Source organism: Electrophorus electricus, chromosome 8 (genome assembly GCF_013358815.1).
Source record: "Electrophorus electricus isolate fEleEle1 chromosome 8, fEleEle1.pri, whole genome shotgun sequence".
In the NCBI taxonomy this organism is placed as follows: Eukaryota; Metazoa; Chordata; class Actinopteri; order Gymnotiformes; family Gymnotidae; genus Electrophorus; species Electrophorus electricus.
Window position 1 is genome coordinate 25,897,216 of NC_049542.1, and position 20,348 is coordinate 25,917,563.

The window sequence follows — 20,348 nt, forward strand, 5'->3', positions numbered from 1 at the left end:
ATGAAAGAAGCTACTAGACCAAGACTGAGTGACTGTAATAACCTCATTTATGCTTTATGCTTTAATTCTCAAACAGATACTTTTAGAATTCAAAAAACATCTTACAGTATATTTGTTTTAGGGTATGCACTGACATATGAGAGAAAGAGAGAGAGAGAAAGAAAGAAAGAAAGAAAGAAAGAGAGACAGAGAGGGGTGGAGAGCCTGAGAGGAGAGAGAGAGAGGGAAAGAAAGTGAGGGAAGGAGGGAGAGAGATAGAGATGAGAGTTAGGAGGAGAGGTGTACACATTAAGCTGCACGTACACCAGTTCCTCAAGTGACATTTACAGAAAGCTCTTACTTGCATATTAAACATAGAAAAATAAACCTTGGGTTGTGGCTTGAAGCTTTTCATACTCTTTATTAAATTAATAAGCAGATACAAGTCTGTGTTCATTTATGTTACACAAAATAAAAAGGGTTACCAACACAATAACCAAATGTACCAGATGGTTTGTGCACATGTTTGACATGTTTGGCAATATCATTCATGGACAGAAATGACCCCCAGTGATCTCCATCTCCAGCTGTGCTACCTGTAGGACCCCCACTGTAACTTTTAGATGGCTTTCAGTGTACTAGATGTGCTTCTCAGGTAGATCTTTCATTACCAGCCCCTGAACATCTGTGCTAACCCAAGTTTATTGATCATACCAGCAGATAATTATGTTAAAGCAAGGTAGTCAGCTAGAAGTGTTCATAGTCAGTTTAAGGGTGAGAGACTGTGGTTACTATGTTCAGCTCAGAGTCTCCTTCCTGATCTTTCCATCTTGCCCACTAATGGGGAATAGAACAACAATTTGCAGCTGAGAGTCAAGTAGCTTTATCTAATATGAGGACAGGTACACACCTCAGTCTGATTTCACTGGGCCATCTCCTCGGACTGATTAGATCAGACCTCTTAATCCAATATCCACGTTTTCCTCTCCATGTCTCATTTGAGGCTACCGTAACGTTCACATCATTTGTCTTAATTCTGGACTGTGTGTGTTGCTTTCCACGTACAGCTCTCCTAGACCTTACAGACGGACGTGTTCTGCATCATGTGACATTCTGACGTGTGTGAGTGATGGGGGGTGGTGGTGAGAGAAGGAGAGAGGCAAAATGCAGGCATTTGGGATCTTGCTGAAATAAAAAAAAGAAGCATTATAGCAGTTCTGCTCCCTGAGCCGTAGAGGGGAACAAGCATGACATTTCTGTGCTTAATGAGAAGTTTCTTCCCAGTCTCTCTCTCTCTCTCTCTCTCTCTCTCTCACATGCACACACACTTTCTCTCCTCCTTTTTCTTGCAATAATGGCTTTTTCATCATATTAATTTGAAGCAAATACCGAACATTGTTTGCACTAAGCCTCAGGAACAATGATGTGGTATAATTACTGAACCATTGGGTCAAACAATCTCCAATGTAACACACACACACACACACACACACACACAAACACACTCACACACAATACAATAAATACATAAAATACAATAAAATGCAAGGTTCAACATAAACCAATTATGGATCCTGGCAAATGACGTTATTTCTGCCTCCATGGTTTAATGGTTTAAATCATTTTGCTCTGTGGTGTATGTGACACCCTGGAGAGGATGGTGAACGTGGGAGGAATGTGGATGGAATTCAGATGTGTGTGTGTGTGTCAATGAGGTTATCTGTTGATGGTGGTCTCTGGTGATGTCATTAAAGAATGACGAAGCGTACTGAGCTTCTTGTAGCATAGCAACAAGGGTTTCCGTGGCCATTTCTGTGCCAATGAAGCCCAGGCCCACGTCTCCACAGTGTGAGGGTTATGCTCAGAGGATTCTGCTCTCTCATCTTTTTTTCACACTCTGCTTCTTGGTTTGACACAATATTCATGAGAAATAATTTCTAAACTCCCATTCTCTGAGGTATGATAGGACTTACTGTATATCTACATAAACACACACACTGGAGCTTTAAATTAAAGGTTGGGCTGCATAAACACAAGCTGTTAGCAAAACAGACACCCAGCAGGTGTGCCCTCGTCTTGTCATTAGTTAAGCATCTTTACTGAGAAAAATCATCAAAACGGTTTCATTATTTGATTATTCCCTGATAATACAGCAGCGTGAATGTCTGCTCTCATTATTTCATTTTATTTTATTTATTTCCATACCCCCTCTTCTTCTGATACTCTCTAACTGAAATGACACCTGCAGCTCATTAGAATGCATTGATTGGGCCAGCTAAATACAATACCAAAATTCATATATGGTCAGTGAATGTTTGTTTGTTTGTATGTATGTGTGTGTGTGAGATGGCTGCAAGGGATTTGAAGCTGGTGATGGTGGTGTGTAGTGAAGAAGAGATATCCAGAAAAGACAAGTGATTAAACATGAGCATTTGAGTTGTAGGAGATTCCTCCTTTGTGTTCTCTAGCTTACACATGTTAAAAACACAGGGTTGCCATGTAATGTTACAAACATTTATCAATAAGGAGGTGCACCTTACCCTAAAGAATCAGGTTCATTCTTTAACAGCTGTGCCTTATTCGATTAATTGTCATCAACCATGTAATTGAACATTTCCTCACTGAGACAAAGCTTTGGGAAGGGAATGTTTTGTGCAGTGTGTCTGTAATGTTGAAGGTAGCATGCCTAATTTTCTCTGAGCACAAAGTTTGTACTTTTCAATGTATGGAATGTGGTATAGATATTTTTCTTTTAATAATAAAAACACCCAAGTCATATTCCATTTCATTTTTTATTATAAAAGTTTATATATATATATATATATATATATATATATATATATATATATATATATATATAAATACATACATACATATATATACATATACATACATACATACATACATACATACATACATACATACATACATACACACACACACACACACACACCTCAACTATTGATATACAACAATTAGTACCTGGCAGGTAAAAAAAAAAAAAAAAAAGATTTAAGTGAGGTCCTCTTGTTCAAAGCAGTTTGAAGGCAACAGTTTTGAGCCTGTCTGAATCAATATGTCCTGAGTTTCTAAAGAATATTAAAATTTTAAGAGATGGAACTACCCATAGGCCTATACGTTGATAAATCAAGAGTTTCTAACTAAAGCTCCTACTTCTGTCACAGTTATTACCAAGTATGTCTGAGAGCAATTATTTTGCATAGTCAAAAAAGAAACATTTTTGAAAAGCCTCCTCAGTCAGTATGAATGTGTATCTTAATTTGAAAGACACATTAACACACTAGTCTCATGGTTCAAAACACCGCATGCGTCTCCCCAAAACATCTGAAGTCGAACATTGGTGGAACATCCAAATACAACCGTACAGGCGTAAAGATCAACCGTGTCCCCTCCACACAGTCTTGGTCCAATATGGATTCTTAAAAGGGTAGCAAATAATTCTTCTTTCGGAAAGAAAAATGTTCTTACTCCGTCCGCTTCCTCCCAAAAACCGCGGACATGCTCCTCACAATCCCTTTGAGTCCGGCAGCACCCTTCTTGAGCGCTCTTGCCTCGCGTATAAGGTCGAGCAGTTCGTGAAATACCATCAGCACACCGTGGTACGTCTCAGCAGCGGATATTTCAAAAAATCCACAGTCCGCGGAGAGCGCAAGAAGCCGCCCTTCTTCGCTGGACACCGCTCGCCGGTGTTGGAGGTCTCTCTTATTCCCCACGATGATAACTGGAGCTGTGCTGGATAATTTAGCCTTTGCTTGTCGGAGACGTTGCACCTGTTGCCGCGCTACCTTGAAACTCTCTCGGTCACAGATGCTGTACACTAAAATAAAGCCGTCTGCCCACTGAAGCTGCCTATCGCTGATGTGTCCCGCTTCTTTTCCATTCTGCAAGACAGACGTGGACAGAATGATTAGATGAACTCCACTACGAGCATAGTGAAACGATATATTAGTGTGCATATGCAAAAGCGATTCTTACCTGTGGACAAAACGAGTCCCAGATGTTGAAGCAAACATCACGACCGTCAATCTTGTCACAGTGGCTGTATATGGACTCTGTTAAGTTAAACGAACCGGTCAGTAAATACGTTTTTCTTTTTAAATATACACAAATAAAAGATATAGGTTTCCAGACTCGAGAACACGCAGATCGCCTGTTTGCGCTCTACTTACCTATGTCGCCGTATTCGCCAATGAATCTTCTAGTCAGGAAACGCACTACAAGTGCTAAAGACCAGGGGGAAAAAAGATTTTAGTTGCATGTCCAAAATGCATGTTTTCTACACAAGACTATAAATAGGAAAATCCCAACTCGGATAACAGCTACTGAAAAACGAGCATACGGGGTGAACTGGAACTCACCTGACTTTCCGACATTTTCGGCTCCAAGTAGCACAACATTGGCCTCCACTTTCTGCTGGTTTCCGTCCATCGCTTTGCTGCTTTGGCGAGTTCGAGAATTCACCTGGACAACCATTTGTGAAGGACGTAGGGGTGTGTGTGTGAGATCCAGAACAGCACCGCGCAGAACGGACCCGCTAACTAACACCCGACGGCGCGACAGATTTATAGATGCCGTGTGTGTGTGTGTGGGCGGGTTCCTACTCACGTTGCGGGCAGGGGGAACCACCGCCTACCTTCGTCAGCAATTAACAGTGACATTATAATGGGGCGACACACACACACACACACACACACACACACACATATATATTTCAACAATTTGATGTAATGTGAGCCTGTTTACATATTTAACTGAACTAGTCTATTAATTCCATTAAGAAGCAGCTTGTAATGCAGACAATAGAGAAAATGTTGTAAATGGGCTGAAATTGCACATGAATGGGAAGCGACCTTTAGCGAGTCGTTAAGGGTTTGTTTAAATGATAAGCGCAACAGAGCCATTGATCCGAGAATCTGAGGCAGGTCCGAACCTGTTTTTCCCGACCAGTAAATCTGAACGGCACTGTGCTTTGGAGATGCTTGGAATTTGGTAACAGTAAATGTACAAAATTATACGCGCATGCAAATATCTGTGAGATAAAAAACGACTTTTTTTTTCTGCCTTAGAAACAAAGCTGATCCATCACTGAGAGAGTTGACAAATATAAACAATTTCAGACTGGTCTGATAACATATTTGTAAGCAGTTTATTTAAGTGAAAAAAATCGATCAGAAATAAAGCCCATTCCACCCATCACACGTGATCATAAAGTAATAAAAGTTTAAAAAACCCCTCAAACATTCGTACAAAAAAGTTATGCATTTAAACGTTCTTTTTCTGGGAATTCACGCATTTCCCTCAGTTGCTATTCGCTCCCTTTCTCGTCGGAACGGATCCTTGAGGAGGGACGGGTGAAGACTCTGGCCAAACACGCGGCGCAGTGCTTTAGAGAATAACCTCTGAAGCCCCTTCACATGTTGCGCCTCCTAGTGGTCAGATGGTAGAGGTACACAAAAAAAAAATAGGAGTGAACATCACCGTGGAGCATGTTGCCAAATTAAGTAAAGCAAAAACATTTGTGTTAGTGTTATAACTGATAATATTGTAGCACCAATGCCTAAAATATTAAGCCTTCATCCACAGTTATTGTTTACTGTACAAATTGCCATTTCTAAAACAGCCAGCAGTGAGATTAAAAACCAAAACAATACTGCGTGTCCTTACTGAGGACTGTGTGGCAGTCAGTACACAGAGCTCATCTCAGACTCTTGTTTATGTAAGAGCATACATACAACTATGCACACACAGTTCTACGGGCATTTGAATGCCAATGGAACTCTGCAGGGAGTCTAAAATGCTGGCAAATGGGCCATTTATAATGTGGGGGTGGTGGTTACAGAATGACGGCACAGACGGAAATGCATTAACATTGCAAGTTTTTGCATCAACTTCAGACACCCCACTTGACCTACCGCATACGTGCTGATCATTCATGTGGCCAAAAAACAAAAAAAAAACAAACAAAAAAAAAACACAAAAAAGGTGACCATGATGGACAGAACACAAGCCGTACAGTTACCACATACAGCATTCAACCAGGAGTGGCCTCTTGTAAACCAAGAAGATGAACATGATGTATATAAACTGGACTCCACACCCAGCGCTGGAGGTACCTGGGAGGACTGGAGCAGAGTGCTGAGGAGAAGCCAGACATCGCTAACAAACTCGGCAGGCGTGCGGTAGGGTGGTGTTAGTTTGCGCAGAAGACGCCCTCGGACCAGAGTCACATCGATGTAGTGGTCAGTGAGAGAGGACATCTGAACGTAGCAAAAGAGGGCAAAAAGCTCTGCATTTGGTATCAAACATTCTATTTATCCTGTTATGTGTGTGTGTGTGTGTGTGTGTGTGTGTGTACCTGTTGCTTACCTTAACTGATCTGTAGAGTGTTGAGCTTTGCTTATTACAAGTGAGAGTGAGTAGGAGATATTCACATTTCTGTGTGTGAAGAATAATGTGAAAAATACAATTAAACATGGCAATATATTTACAGCATATAGCTGACACTTTTATCCAAAGCGACTTACAATTATGACTGAAAACAACTTTGTAATTGAGGGTTAAGGCTCTTGTTCAGGACTTGAACTGGCAACCTTCTGATTACTAGTCAAGTTCCTTAACCACTGAGCAACCACTGCCCCAGAAGACCCAACACCTAGTGTACTAGCCCTTTGAATGCTATGTGAAGTAAAACAGTGCAAAAGTTTACAAAAGGCCCAGACTGCGTTCAGAATGAGCCCTCACCCTCTGATCAGGCATGCTGAGATTCGGGAGGCCATTGCATTCTGGGTACAACTCAAGGTTTTCAGTATTAGACGGATCTCTGCACAGCAAACACTGCCACTGCTTAGCACTGTATGAGTAGAGAAGTATAGAGTATGCAAAATATACGGTGAAAACCACAGAGAAATAATGAAAATAAAGTAAAAACTTTGAAAAAGGTGAGAAGCTAAGTATGAGAGATTAGATTGAAAAAAAAAACAACGCGATGCTATAAAAGGATTAAAACTTATAGGTATGGGTGACGTACTCGATTAAGCTGGTCACTGGCGGTATGTGACATTCTCTGTGGAAAGATCTGCGGCACATGCAGCACTGGACAAGTATGCCAGGGAGCTTGCATGCAGCGCAGTTCAGCCGGTTGGCCAACAGGAGGCATGAGATGTCTGGGCACCCAGCAATAAGAGTGGGGTGCAGTGCAGGAGACTGAAATGGAGATCCACAAAAGTAGCACTGAAATAATGTAGCTTGCTTATTTATTTACTGAAACTTTATATAAGGTGGGAGTGGGCACGAAAATAGTTTGTTTTTATTGCTATGGTGAGGACAAGGAAGTTCGTTCATCCATGCACTCATCCAGACAGTGAGGAGGGGCTGTGTACCTGTTCAGCCTCCTGGATCACACCAAGCTGGAAATCATTGCTTCCCTCTCTTGGCAAGACACGCAATACAGGGGCGGGAGAACACAATGCATAATCAGGAATGGACAAACGGCAGACTGTCACATCAGGCAGCCAATCCCTGCAGGAATCGCAGTAAAATGCAAATGAAGAGACATCAGTCCTTACACAAGCACAAATGTGTGCATTTATACCCGACACGAAAGAAATGCAAACATGCATAAACACATCACTTTATAGAATGGGAAACAAATGGACCAAATAACCAAATAAATATCAATAATTACTATTAAACAAATGGTCACAATGAGACCAATACTCTCACCTCCCCAGTGGCTCCAGAACTACAAGATTGCCTGAATACAAAAAGTTAAAAAAATATATACAAATAATTGACTTGAGCAAATCCATATGAGAAAAAAAACCTAGCTAGTGTCTTGGTAGCCCAAGAGCTGGTCCTAGTTAGTTTTATAGTATGCAGTCTTTCACTGAGCAATTCACACATTTAAACAATACTGTGAAAACATTCATATGCAGAAAAGAACCTGCACAAACTCACTTAGAATAAAACCAGGTTAAAATAATTTTGACTTTCTATAAATGTACCATTTCAGACAGATTTACTCAGTCTCATTACATATCATGGAGTAAACAAAAACAACAAAACTAAATTTCATCACCTTCATTATTTCTGATCTTTAATAAAGCTGTAACATTCTCCTCATCTTCCTCCTATAGAAATAAAGTGAGAAAAGATACAAAAATGTACAAAATGTAACAGTTTTGAAAAGGAACAAAAGAACCTGTCCGTGTTATTTATGTCCAAATGACCTCCTCACATTAAGTCAACGCTAAACCACCTCAAAAACTCTAGGGGGCACTGTCCATTGCTGTTACCTCTACAGGAAAGCAGTAGCTGTCCACCAAGTCTGGAACCGCCAGGCCGACATCTGTATTGACCTTTTCTTCTTTAACAGGGACACCTGTCTAGGTTGAGTTTTGTACAATTTTGATCTGCAAGTAATTTAATTCAGCTTCACAAGTCATAGAATTATTATTATTATTATTATAGTATTACTATTAATATTATTATTCTTTTCCTGGTTGTGCTTGACCTCAGTGTTGACTTCAGTTACCTTTGGTAACTTGACATGGTCGGCTGAGAGAGAGTGAATGTTGTCCTTTGTTAGCGTTGATGTCACACACGTTGTTTTTAAACTGTCCTCAAGAGACTCCTCACTTTCCTGTAGGACATTGATGCCTGGGTGCAGACTGACCACAGCATTCTCATGCTGACTGGTGTGCTGTGGCTGACAGACAGCAGTAGATGGGCTCTGAGCAGCTAGTATGCAACTGTTGGCTTCAAACCTTTTGATGTCACTTCCTGACAAGATAATGTTTGGTTGTGAGGGTGCAGTAGAAGGGCTACTCTTTATACAAAACTGTGGAAAACCTGCAGAAACAGAGCTGTACTGTTCCTCGAGCCTGTTAGAATTTGGTGCATCTGCAGAGCTGTTCAAAAGCACTTTGGCTGATGAACTTTCTGGAGGGAAACAGTGGCAGTCTGGGCTTGTGGTAAATTCCAACTCTCTGACAGTGTGACCAACCATCAGTCCTCTGTCCTGCGTTGCCTGGATAAGGACTGGGCTGGTGCCTTCACTGATTAGCAGGTCCCTGATGGGTGCATCAGGCACAGTCAATGTGGGCTCCATTTCTTCCCCACTCCTCACACTGCCATTAGGGGGCACACTAAGACATGTAGAGTCAGCTGTAGTTTGCAAAACACGCAAAGGACTAAAACTAGGTTCAGCAGGTGAAAGATCGCCAGTTTGCTTCAACAGATCCCCATCTAAGCAGCTATTGTTTTGGTGAGAGCCTACAGAAGGACTATTGGTGTTTTTTCCATAAGATGTCTGGGTGGGGTCAGAGGCTACTGCCAGCGGAGTTGCAGAGGGAGTCGGTTGTGCAGGTGCGGAAGCACAAAGGAACGAAGCGGCATGTGGAATCAGTTGTGATGCAGCAGTGCTGCTGGATGGAAGGGAAACCTTTTTTGGCATGAGAGATTTGTCGGTGGCCTGGGAAGGTTGGGTGCTGTCGCTGGGGTGGTAGGGGTGGTAGGACCATGGCCGCTTCATCTTGGGGTACTTAGAATACTGGCCAGAAGAGGCCAAGCGGAGACGAGCACGGATTGGGGGATTGGAGGTTTTAGGAGAAGGAGGAGTGGCTTCAGGAAAATGATGTGGCCTGTGGGACTGTGGTAGGCTGACTGAGTGAGGTAAAGAATCGGTTGTGTTCTTACTGGGGGAGGGATTTTGGTAAGAGGCTGATGGTACTTCACAGGCCACAATACACCCTACAAAAAAACAACAATATAAGAACCAACACACCAAAAACCTTATAAAACATATTTAAAAAACATAGTAATGCTAGAAAAAGTGTATAATCCTTACCAAAGGCTTTGAGTGCTTTCTTAACAGTAGCCAAATTGCACTGGAATTTGAGCTCCATCACAGTAGGTATGGAAAAGACGTTTTGCTCTAGGAGGTGCTGAAGCTGATGGTGAATCTGAGGGTAAATGTTCACAGACCCACAACTTAAATTTACATCATTTATCTGACATTTATCCAAAGCAACTTACAATTACGACTGAACACAACTTGAGCAATTTAGGGTCTTGATCAGGGGTCCAACAGTGGCAACTTGAACTAGCAACCTTCTGATTACTAGTCAAGTACCTTAACCATTAAGCTACCACTGCACTGCATGATGACACACAGAGCTTCCAAATTTATTGGCAACCCAAAGACTCACAATTTGCTATGCTGTTTCCAGCTACCTGTCTTTTGCAGGACAGCAGAACCGTGCGGTCCTGGGAGCCCAGAGCTTTATCTGCGAAGGCCAACACGTGCTCCTGTTTCTTCTGTAGATGCTGGATCTTTGCCTTTTGGTCTACAAGCTTCTCTCTTTCCTTCTCACACAGATCCTGAAACAAAAAAACTAACTGATTTAATCCAGATCAGGTACAGCAAACCAAGACCCTACTATACGACTAAAAGCAGTCATCCCTATTATGTTTTTAATAACTAAACAAGAAGCTTGAAAAACAAACAAAACAATGCACTCTGAAGGCAAAATGAGGTAAAAGATTCTCCCTGCCAGTGGATATGTGCTTTCATCACCAACACATACTGGGCCTCTCTAAATTTGCCTGCCTTGTTTCTCACAGCGTGCTTAAAATCACAAGTAGCTGAACACAGACAAGCAGCAACACGGTTCTAGAAATATTCTAGAAAGCTTTGGATCTGCCCTCCTCTTTTTCCTATTTACTGTCTGCCTCTCTTCACTCGCAGGACATCTCCTGTTCCAGGGTGAGAGATGTGTGCACTCTGGCGCTCTCACCATTAATTATAATGTTAGTGCTTTGAAAATGCAAATGCCCCCCACCCTTCATGAATGTATAGCAACAGTCAGAAATAATTATACAATATAGAACACGGTTGAATGACGTTGACTTTGTTAAAACACAGATGAGTAAATGTTTAGTGTTTCCTATTGTGTTCTCACTCCTCTGAATGTGTCTGTGTATACAAGTTCTCCCACTTAAAGCAATATGGGGTTTACTCAAGGTGTTTATAGCTAGCTTCTCTCTCTGTGCCTGGCTCAGCCTGGCTTAGGAATGCAACGAGAGACCCATCCTAGTTTCTGGTGGCATTCCTAAATCAGGCTTAGGAACAGCCATTCGGCTGTTGGCATCTGTCTCTTAGTAACAGCCAAAGGACACTACTAACATGGTCACACTGATGGTCATTATGGCTTTTTGCTTGCTGTAAGCACAAACTAGCCTTTAAAAAGGCAAAAAAACAAACACACACCAGAAGAGATCTTTTCAAAGACTCTCTGGGCTAATGAACTGATTGTGAATAAAGAAAATATTATTTTTCTTCATCATACTGGATTCCTTTTTCACCTCCTTTTGTCACGACAGTATACTCGCACGTGAATTGATTTCAGCCTGGAATTCACTCTGGTTTAGGTTAATAACCAAATCTTCACAATTTCCACATTAGAATCTTTACACATTTTACAACAAGACCTTCAGCTTGCTTTCACGTGATTGATTTAAAAGCAGATGTTACTCAAAGAAAACAACCACACTTAGTAAAAGAGGTCCAGAGCTTCACATTCATGCTCTATGCTTAAACTAGGGCTGAGTCACATAGCCACTTGACAAATGCCGATTCCCAGGGCTTGAAGGCTGGATTGCCATCAGCACTGTCAGACCTGACTGGCGGCTTACTTTTCCCCTACCACTTTTCCCCACTGCTTAATGGCACTGTGTCTTCTACCTCCATCTCTTTAAGGAGTTTGGCTGCTTTCTTGACGATGACTTTGCAGAGGCTGACCACAGTCTTCGTCACCTGCAGTCTCACATTCATTTCAAGCTCCTCCAGGTCAGACAGTCTAAAACAGAAGGGAAAGTCTTGATTAACGCATCACACAGCTGCTTTTATGGGGACAACACAGAGGTCCAAACACGGTATTCCAGGCGCTCTCGACTGGCCAACAACAGGGGCTGTGAGGTCACATGTGGTTGTGTTAAACAGTGTTGAACATATTTCTCACAATTGGCTGTGTAGTAATGCCACCATTAATACTTCCAGAGAGACTACACACTACAACTTAATTACGTATGCTAAACTTATACTCATATCAACTGCAATTTATACTGTAGTGCTCAATCCCAGTTCTGAAAACCCATTCAAATGCAGGGGTTTGTGTTTTCCACATCCACAACCAGGAAGATTAAACAGATTCACTGAACCAGATGTCTCATTTACTCATGCATGTTGAGCACAGAAATTACACCAAGAACCCCACAATTCAAGATACAGCAGTTGTGGCATCTAAACTTAGCAAACTGCAGGGTTAATGCCATGAGGCCCTGATGGTTTGTGTCACCAAGAAATATGACATTGAATGTGGAACAACCTGTCACCCAGGTCGCTCAGACACTTCTGAGCCGCCAGCTTCTTGTAGTGGACCTTCCGGACCATCCGGCGGACCTGCGTCCTCTGATGACGCACCGCTCCAGGGATATCCTGCAGCCTACAACAACATTACACCAGGTGGAAGGGTGGCTCCCTCACCAGGAACTAAAGACAAAGTAGACCCCAAACTGGACCCTGTGTCTTCTTCCACTAAATTAAAATAATCATTCATGCTTTAACTTGGTAAATAACCCCTATTTGGTCATCCTTAACTATGGGCAAATAATAATGAGAGAAGAGTAAACAGGAATAAATAAGTAAATAAATAAAGCAAATCTGTGGTCATACATGTGGCTGTGATGAAAGGGTGGACAGTGTCTACATGTTAGCTGGTCACAGGTCAGACAGTAAGTGTTGACCTGGGTCTTCTTATGAATGGGACAAACAACAGGATGTGGAAAATCTACAGGAATGGTATACATGAAAAGAAAAAAAGAAATATATCATCAACATTATATATACACTGCATAATATATGTTTACTATGTATTGAATCTATATACAAGCAGTTACTTGATAAGTCCAAAAAAAACAAGTAGTTTTATTAAGTATGTCACTGTAACGTGCACAGACATACCCGGAGATATCGCATGGACATTATGTTGACAGGCCACTTTGACTCTCTTGTGTGCTGCTACACAAACAGCACACAGACCTTCACACCAGCCAGTAACCGAAGAGTCTTCACAACCCCCACACTGGGGGGAGAGGATCTTTGTTTTATACAGCATATTAGCATGTTAGCAATGATAAATTTAGAGAATGAACCAAAGATCATTCGAAGCTGCAGTGTCACCAATTAAATTATTAGTTGATTTCAGTTCATGACCTCTGTAAACCGAAGGGATTACCCAGATGCTTAGGTGGTATTAACTTGGCAACAAGCAAAAATGACCTCTTTAAAATGTATACAATTTAAGCACCATTTTGAAAGACAAATTCAAGTAATTTGTTTATTTGGCCGTTATAATTCGCAACCCTCATATTAATCACCAATGAAGTATGTCAGGCCCCAATCAGGCCCCAATCATTGAACAGTTCTGTAAAGTCTTGTGAAGTTCCTTCTCCCAGTGATCATACAAGAAAGTTAATCAGTTCAAAGTAAACACAAAGTCACATGCTGTGCATTTGTCTGAGGCCAGATAGAACTCTGCAATCAAATACCGGGGTTGCAGGAACTCAGCCAAAAAACACCAGGGTTGCAGGAACTCAGCCAAAAAACACCAGGGTTGCAGGAACTCAGCCAAAAAACACCAGGGTTAAAGGAACTCAGCCAACAAATACCAGGGTTGCAGGATCTCAGCCAACAAACACCGGGGTGCAGAAACTCAGCAAACTAACACCGGGGTGGAGGAAGTGCACTCACCTTGATGCCTTCTTTGGGAACAGAAGAGGACTCACCACACACAAGGTTACTGACGACATCCTGGAGTTTGTATTTCTCTTGACAAACAGGGCATTCTGGACCTTTGAAAAGCAAGATTAAAAATACTCATATATTAGAAACATGAACTAATAGAAACCACACTAGCTATCTTGAAAGTAGACTGCCCAGCCTTGTCAAATACACATGAAAAGACTGAAAAAAATACACCAGTCCATTTTGACACACTCCAAAATGAAACACTCATAATATGGTTTGGTTGAAAAATGTTGGTGGAATTTCCAGTAGCCTAGTTTTGATGCAACTCAGATTATTAATGGTATTGAAACAAAAGGTAATCTTTGGATCATTATCTAACCTGTAATCTTATCTGGAAGTGTAAAACAATCTCTGCACAGTGAATGCAGGCACGGTAACAGTTGAGGACTAGGGGCCGAACACAACTTCAAACCGCATGAGACACAACTCTCCGAGTCCTTCACCGAGGAAGATGGGCTCCTCTGAGGTGGCGACATCATTGTCCTGGAATCAGTTCCTTGGCGCAAACGCACAGACAACATGCAAGCAACGAACGATATATTGTATAAAAATCTTTTAAGGTTTTCAACATTTTAGAATATTTAAATTGTCATTGTAAATCAAGCCTTCTGCAAAACGTATGTTTCTGTATGTTGCACCAATGTTTGGTTTAGTCCTTTAAAACACATGCCCTTGCAATGGCTGGTAAAGTCAACTTCCAACTGGCTATAGGTATATATGTAGGAGAGACATTTATTCAGTAATGCCTCCTAATTTACCACTGCAACATAAACTTATTTTAATTGTTCAAAGTTATACGTGTACTATATACTTGCATTTCATTGCTGGTTTATTATAAGTAAAAGACTAAACTACAGTAGAAGGCAAGGTCACTTATGCTAGCTAGGTAGTCGTTTTTAGTCGTACCGTGCCGCAGTTAGCTTCGTAGTGGGAAATGGCTACCGAGTTCCCCGTGTTGACCCGCGATGTAGTCCCCTGTTTAGCTCGGTCCTTTTTGCTGGTAGTGCAAAACTGAATAAGATAAAACGTAAAGGGAAAAAAACTCCATAGCACTTATTTACCCATCTTTTAAATCAATGTACCTAAATTAATGTTTGAAAGTGTTCTTATACCAGTTGTGGCATATAGTCATCTCAAGCACATTGCTTCGGAGCAAAAGGTTTAACGTCATACCGCTTCAAAAACGTTTCATAGGTTTTCCGCGTTTTGGTTTACGAAAAGAAGTCCAGAGTGTTGATCTGTGTCGAGTATGTTTTGGATCCAAAGCACACCCAAATAGGAATTGGATAATCTTTCTCTCTGATCCCAAAATCTATGCCAATTATCAACGTGACCTCACCCGATTTACCACACCCTGACAAACTTTAAAAAAGTGATGGAACGCGATGTGCATAAATTGCAAGTCACATATCAGAAGCAACAAATAAAACACAACATTATGGGATAAGTTATTATTAATTTAAAAATACAAAGCCATCATCCTGTTCTCTGATGATGCATGATTATCATACATAGACGATAGCATGAACATATAGTTCCTTAATAAATGAAAACTTAAATGGAATAATATTTCACATTTGACTCAGTTAAACAAGCATACGTGTATCATTTTATAATTATGGGTCAAACAGGAATAATATCTGGTGCGGAAATATTTCTTAACAATATCACGAAAAGCTCTTTTTGTCATGCACAAAGCAGAAGCACCGACTTTCCATCAGATGTCACTGTTGTAATGTTTTTCTAACGTTTTTAAAAATATCCTACATTTGTCAGAATCAGTTGTTTCATTTGCTTCGATCTCTCAAAAGCCACTTTATAAAACAGATCGTTCCCGTCCTAAAATCAGACTGGCTGAGCAGTGTTTGAAGCCGTCGTAAAGTGCTCGATTTAGGCACCGCCTCATGACTTGATTCAATATCAGTGCCACTTGATAGACTGATATTTCCCCTTGTGTTGCTTTCAAACAAAAGCTTGTTAAACTACATTACCTGGCGGAAAAAAGTGTTTATTGTTAATATTGTTAATAATAACTCGTAATAAAATTAAGCATTCCTGTATTTTGTTGTCGTTTTATACGAAAACGCACACTATAACACGAATGATGGCATAAAGCAATAAGCCACCAGAAGTCGTGCGTTGCAGTGATTTTATCAAGCGTAAGGGCTTAAAACGCGCTGACCTGTGAGCAAAATTGCTGTAACCCTAGAATAAAGAAAACGCCATGTTGACGTTTCGGGCTCAGACGTATCGTCATGCCCACGTCATATTTGTTGTTCGCTGTGGGCGCCATTTTTAAAAGACTCGGTACGTTTAGTGATTTTTCTGCTTCGCTTTATTGACGAAGCAGAGAAAACCAAAAATTGGAGAAAAGCCTCGAGTCCACCAATTAAGTGAACCGACTCGCCGTGTCAAGCGGCGCCTTTGCCGTATCGCATTAGCGTCACTGCGCCCAGGACACACGATAGTCGGAAAGCCTGATATCACTGTACTCAGCATTGAGGGAAGTAGATATTTTTTAAAAAAAGTAAACATTATACGGCGTCTAAACATTTAAAACAATAAGATTATGAAACTTGCGGATACGCTTCGTGGAGTCACGCGCTCCCAATGCAAGGACGCGTACTTTGCGGAGCGCGAGTACTGGCATGCGTGGGCCGGAGAGGTCAGGCCTGACGTGTCCACAGCAGAAAGCGGTCAGTCTTTCTCCACGTCCTCCAGCGGACCGGCTGCTTTGATGTCGTGGGAAGCGACCGTTCATGTGTTGTTGTTTTTTCTGATCTAGTTTACTGTGGGCTGCTTAAGGAGGTCTATGATATTTCTACTGCTTGATATAGCATATATAGGTGATATAGCATTTTTGAAAGCCATAGCATATCAAGACATTTGCTACCATATCTACTTTTTTAGACTAAAAATCATCTGCTTTCTGAAATGTTTTTCTCAGATATTTGAAATTGTCAAAAAAAAAGATGTAATATAATGGAAAGGTTAGTGTTATTTACCTGTTGGTGTGTTTTAATTTGTAAACTATCCTCAACAACGTACAGTTGTGTAAAAGTATTATTATTAAAGGCAGATTGGAGTATTATTATGCTTTCATTTAATATTAAAAATCTTTGAATGGACCTTTTTATTTTGTTTATATTCATATGACCTTTGGTTCTGACTTCTGAATAACTTTTACTGATGAAGGGACAGATACATCTTAATTATTTGCTTCCACACATTACAATACAGTTCGACTGAGAGCCTGTGTAAAATAGCCTATTTAACACAGACTACATATTATTTACACAGGCTCTTATGTTATTAATTAGTATGTTTGATATATAATTAATGTTTTTTAGTTTACATTTTTTTATTCTGAAAAAAGTCTGCATACTTCACATTTGTTTCCTTTTTACAATTGTAAATGTATCATAAAATAATTAATTAAAATAAATAAATTACAAAGGTAACTTTACCAAAATGATTTAAGTATAAATGTCTGCTCATTCAAATTATTATTATTAAGAGGCGGTTGTTTGTGGGTTTTTTAAAGTTTGCTTAGATATACACATGAAACATGCATACATATTGTGTACTCACAGTATGAAAAACTCAATACTTTGAAGACACAGGAAGGTATTCAGTGCCAATGACAGATGGAGGAAATTATATAATTTATCTTCACAAATTTTATTTTCAGGAAAAAAAAACAGCCATATCACTTCACAGTTGAGAAAAACAAAAATAATACTATTCGCAACTTGTTGTGGTTTAACTTGTTCAGTCAATAAACTCACTGCTTAACTGCAGCTGAAACCCCTCCAGATGTTCTTTCAGCCTCTGTCTCACATCTCCACTCGGCACAGTGGTTCTCAGGTTTGACTGCTGGCCAAGCTGACCATCTCTCATCTCGATATGTCTCAGCCCCATCAGACCACACCCATCTTCACTGCCCCTTTGCTGGAAGCCATCTTCTGCCACCAACATTGAATGGCTTTCCACATTCTGAACAGTGTTGCCCCCACCCACCCCATTCCTCTCCCTGCTTTCAGCAGCTTCAGGTACTAGGAGTACACGGCTGTCTGTCCTTTCCTGCACCCAGTAGACACGATTTCCCCCTTCTTGCTCACCCTGCCTCGTGCTCCCTTCCCTCGTGGCTGTGTCTGGAAGGAGGAATCCCAGCTGAAGGCCTGTGCTTGGCTGCAGGACGTGCAGCTCCTGCAGTCGGAGTGTGGACGTGGCCTCTGGCAAGGCCGCTGTAGCCTGTGGAGGTCCCGGTACCGCGAGCATCTGTAGGAGCATTTCGGTCTGATGGGGCAGCAGGGAGACCTGCTGCACGGGCTTCCCACAAAGCTCCAGAGAAGCTTCTGGGTCCGGGCTCTGTTGCTGTGGACATGGCTCCATGGGGTCCGCCTTTGTTTGCTCCTCACTTGGATCATCTTCGCAGTAGTAGAAGAAACAGTCCTTCGCCTCCACAGTGATGTCATTCCTTGTGCTCTCGACCTGCCGATCTCTGAATGTACTCGGTATCCTACTTCTACCGCTTCTGCCTTGCTGGATTTGACTGGGTTTGTAACTGCCAAGGTCCCCTTGCATCTCAGTGGCTCTGCACATGCCCCCTCCCTCCCTGGTGTCTGCAGATTCCTCATCCTCTCTTCCTCGTCCACAATAAAAACAGCATCCCTCCTCTTCCTCGGTGGTGACCCTTTCTCTTGTTATGTGCGCCGGTCTTCTCCAGCCCTCCTCAGTAAAGAGCTCCACGTCCTCAGGTGTGCTCTCCATCTCACTCTCCTCCTGCCCTTCAGGACTGATGCTCCTGTCTTCTCTAGCTGCCTTGCCACTCTGAGGAGGCCAGGGGTGCAGACCCCCATGCCCTCCTCGTTGCTCCCTCCTCTTTCCACTGTCCTGAAGTTGCGATAAAGTGCTCCTAATTCTGCTCTCGCGGAGGTGGAGCAGTGTGAGCCGCAGGCGGTTCTCACGACGCCGCGCGGCACTAAGCAAACGCAGCGCCTTTTCCAAGTTGTCAATGGCCTTGTTGTAACGTTTGCGCCACAGCAGAGGGCAGAGCTGGGCGTAGCTGTGCTCTTTGGCCAGGTAGAAACCGGGAGGTGGGGGGAGACGTCTCATGTAGCAGGAAGGAGATGGAGGGCGCGGAGAAGGCAGATTAGGGTGGCAGTCTGCTGCTGGATCATTTGATGATTTCTTACTAGGAGTTTGAACATCCACAGACAAAGGCAGGGGCAGAGCTTGCTCATTTTCTTGCTCCTGATCGGCTGTCTTGGAACTCTCGGCTCGTTCCCCGCTAATTCTGTTCTGGACAAAGCCTGCTTTGACTGGGACATCTTTGCTCTCTGATCTCTCTTTATCAATACTGGCCCTGTTAAGAAAAATGTTCAGAAAAAAGTAAGTGTAAAGTGTAACATTTTCCTCACACACAGCAACATGTAAAGGTCACCAGCACATTATTATTATTATTATTAACCTTTATTTAATCAGGATCAGTTCTCATTGAGATTAAAAATCTATTTTACAAGAGCTAAACTTTAGCATGTATATAACATAGGATATGTATAACTGCTAAATGGTTTTGCTAAATGGAGCATGAAGTGTGTTTATGTGTGTGATGTACCTTTTCTGTCTTTCTACATTCCGTGGCCTGCCTCTTCCCCTGGATACTTTGCCTCTTTGATGCGGGTTGTCCACCACTGTGGGGACGGCGTCGTCTTTCAGTCTGTGATAGCCACTGGTATCAGGAAAGTGCAGAAGAAAAGACAGCAAGACCTTCATCCTGAGTGTTCTGCAGTACATATTTCTGCAACTGGCTGCAGTAAATGGGCCAAGCGAGCTGTTAAGTATGTAAAAACAAACAACTAGACATCGCATTTGCATTTCTTTACTACGATACAAAACACAAAGTATTTTGTGTTCACATGCTGAAATTTCTGGTGTTATGTGCTAAACTCTCACAGTAACCAGACCCTTGAAAAAATGTTTATTAACATATGCTCAGATTAAGACAGCGTGTGCACTGTAGGAAAATGGCTTCGGTTCACCAGCAAGACGGACCTGACACCTGAGAGTTCGAAGCTGTCGGGGGTGAAATGCTTGGAGCAGAAGTAGATGTAGTCACTCTGGGGCTCCCATTGCCCTTTGCCCTCGGGACCTTTGCGGCGCGAATTTAGAATCCAGGTAGTGCGGCGTGGGTTACCTCTCTTTGGCAATCTGTCAAAATACCAGAAAACTCACTGCTTTATTACTCAAAGAGATTAGAAGTTAAAATTCTTTAATTTTAATTTCTTTAATAAATAAAAACAAATGTATTATGAGCATTTACATGCATTTATGCATTCAGGAAGGAGTCATAAAATGCATAATACATAAATGGTATATTTACAAGTACTTACATATCAAGTTCTTTTTCCTTAACCTTTGGCATTTCATTATAAATGTCCAGGTCATTTGTGTTTGTGTATTAATGGACCCTACTTAC

General features: G+C 41.6%; 3 protein-coding genes across 11 annotated transcripts in view; all 3 read right to left on the reverse strand.

The window, feature by feature from the left end:
• Positions 1-2,923: 2,923 nt before the first annotated feature.
• Positions 2,924-4,520, reverse strand: zgc:64022 (uncharacterized protein LOC393336 homolog). The gene is made up of 4 exons (XM_035529367.1): positions 4,359-4,520; positions 4,170-4,223; positions 3,976-4,052; positions 2,924-3,881 (listed from the first exon to the last, which is right to left on the reverse strand). Exons 1-4 carry the CDS (start codon positions 4,471-4,473, stop codon positions 3,465-3,467), a joined length of 663 nt encoding a protein of 220 aa, XP_035385260.1. The 5' UTR covers positions 4,474-4,520; the 3' UTR covers positions 2,924-3,464.
• Positions 4,521-5,127: 607 nt separating this feature from the next.
• Positions 5,128-17,179, reverse strand: LOC113590441 (transcription intermediary factor 1-beta-like). 8 transcript variants are annotated; one of them, XM_027030584.2, is made up of 20 exons: positions 14,980-15,967; positions 14,774-14,878; positions 14,187-14,350; positions 13,811-13,911; positions 13,022-13,142; positions 12,734-12,848; positions 12,387-12,503; positions 11,744-11,858; positions 10,234-10,380; positions 9,848-9,962; positions 8,534-9,750; positions 8,295-8,384; positions 8,078-8,129; positions 7,723-7,753; positions 7,380-7,518; positions 7,028-7,203; positions 6,742-6,850; positions 6,367-6,435; positions 6,114-6,257; positions 5,128-5,426 (listed from the first exon to the last, which is right to left on the reverse strand). In XM_027030584.2, the coding sequence occupies exons 3-20, from the start codon at positions 14,344-14,346 to the stop codon at positions 5,286-5,288; spliced, it is 3,159 nt and encodes a 1,052-aa protein (XP_026886385.2). In that variant the 5' UTR covers positions 14,347-14,350; positions 14,774-14,878; positions 14,980-15,967; the 3' UTR covers positions 5,128-5,285. The 8 variants fall into 8 exon arrangements, with proteins under 8 accessions (XP_026886385.2, XP_026886384.2, XP_026886383.2 ...); XM_027030583.2 differs by having other exon boundaries at positions 14,187-14,363; XM_027030582.2 differs by lacking the exon at positions 14,980-15,967 and adding an exon at positions 16,454-17,179 and having other exon boundaries at positions 14,187-14,878.
• A 337-nt stretch (positions 17,180-17,516) lies between these two features.
• Positions 17,517-20,348, reverse strand: part of thap7 (THAP domain containing 7) — a 7,076-nt gene continuing 4,244 nt past the window's right edge. For both annotated transcript variants that reach the window (XM_027030569.2, XM_027030567.2), the window contains 3 exons: positions 19,925-20,080; positions 19,488-19,601; positions 17,517-19,235 (listed from right to left, as the gene is read on the reverse strand). In XM_027030569.2, coding sequence (XP_026886370.2) covers positions 17,639-19,235; positions 19,488-19,601; positions 19,925-20,080 — 1,867 coding nt within the window. In that variant the 3' untranslated portion in view covers positions 17,517-17,638. The remainder of the gene's footprint in view (positions 19,236-19,487; positions 19,602-19,924; positions 20,081-20,348) is intronic.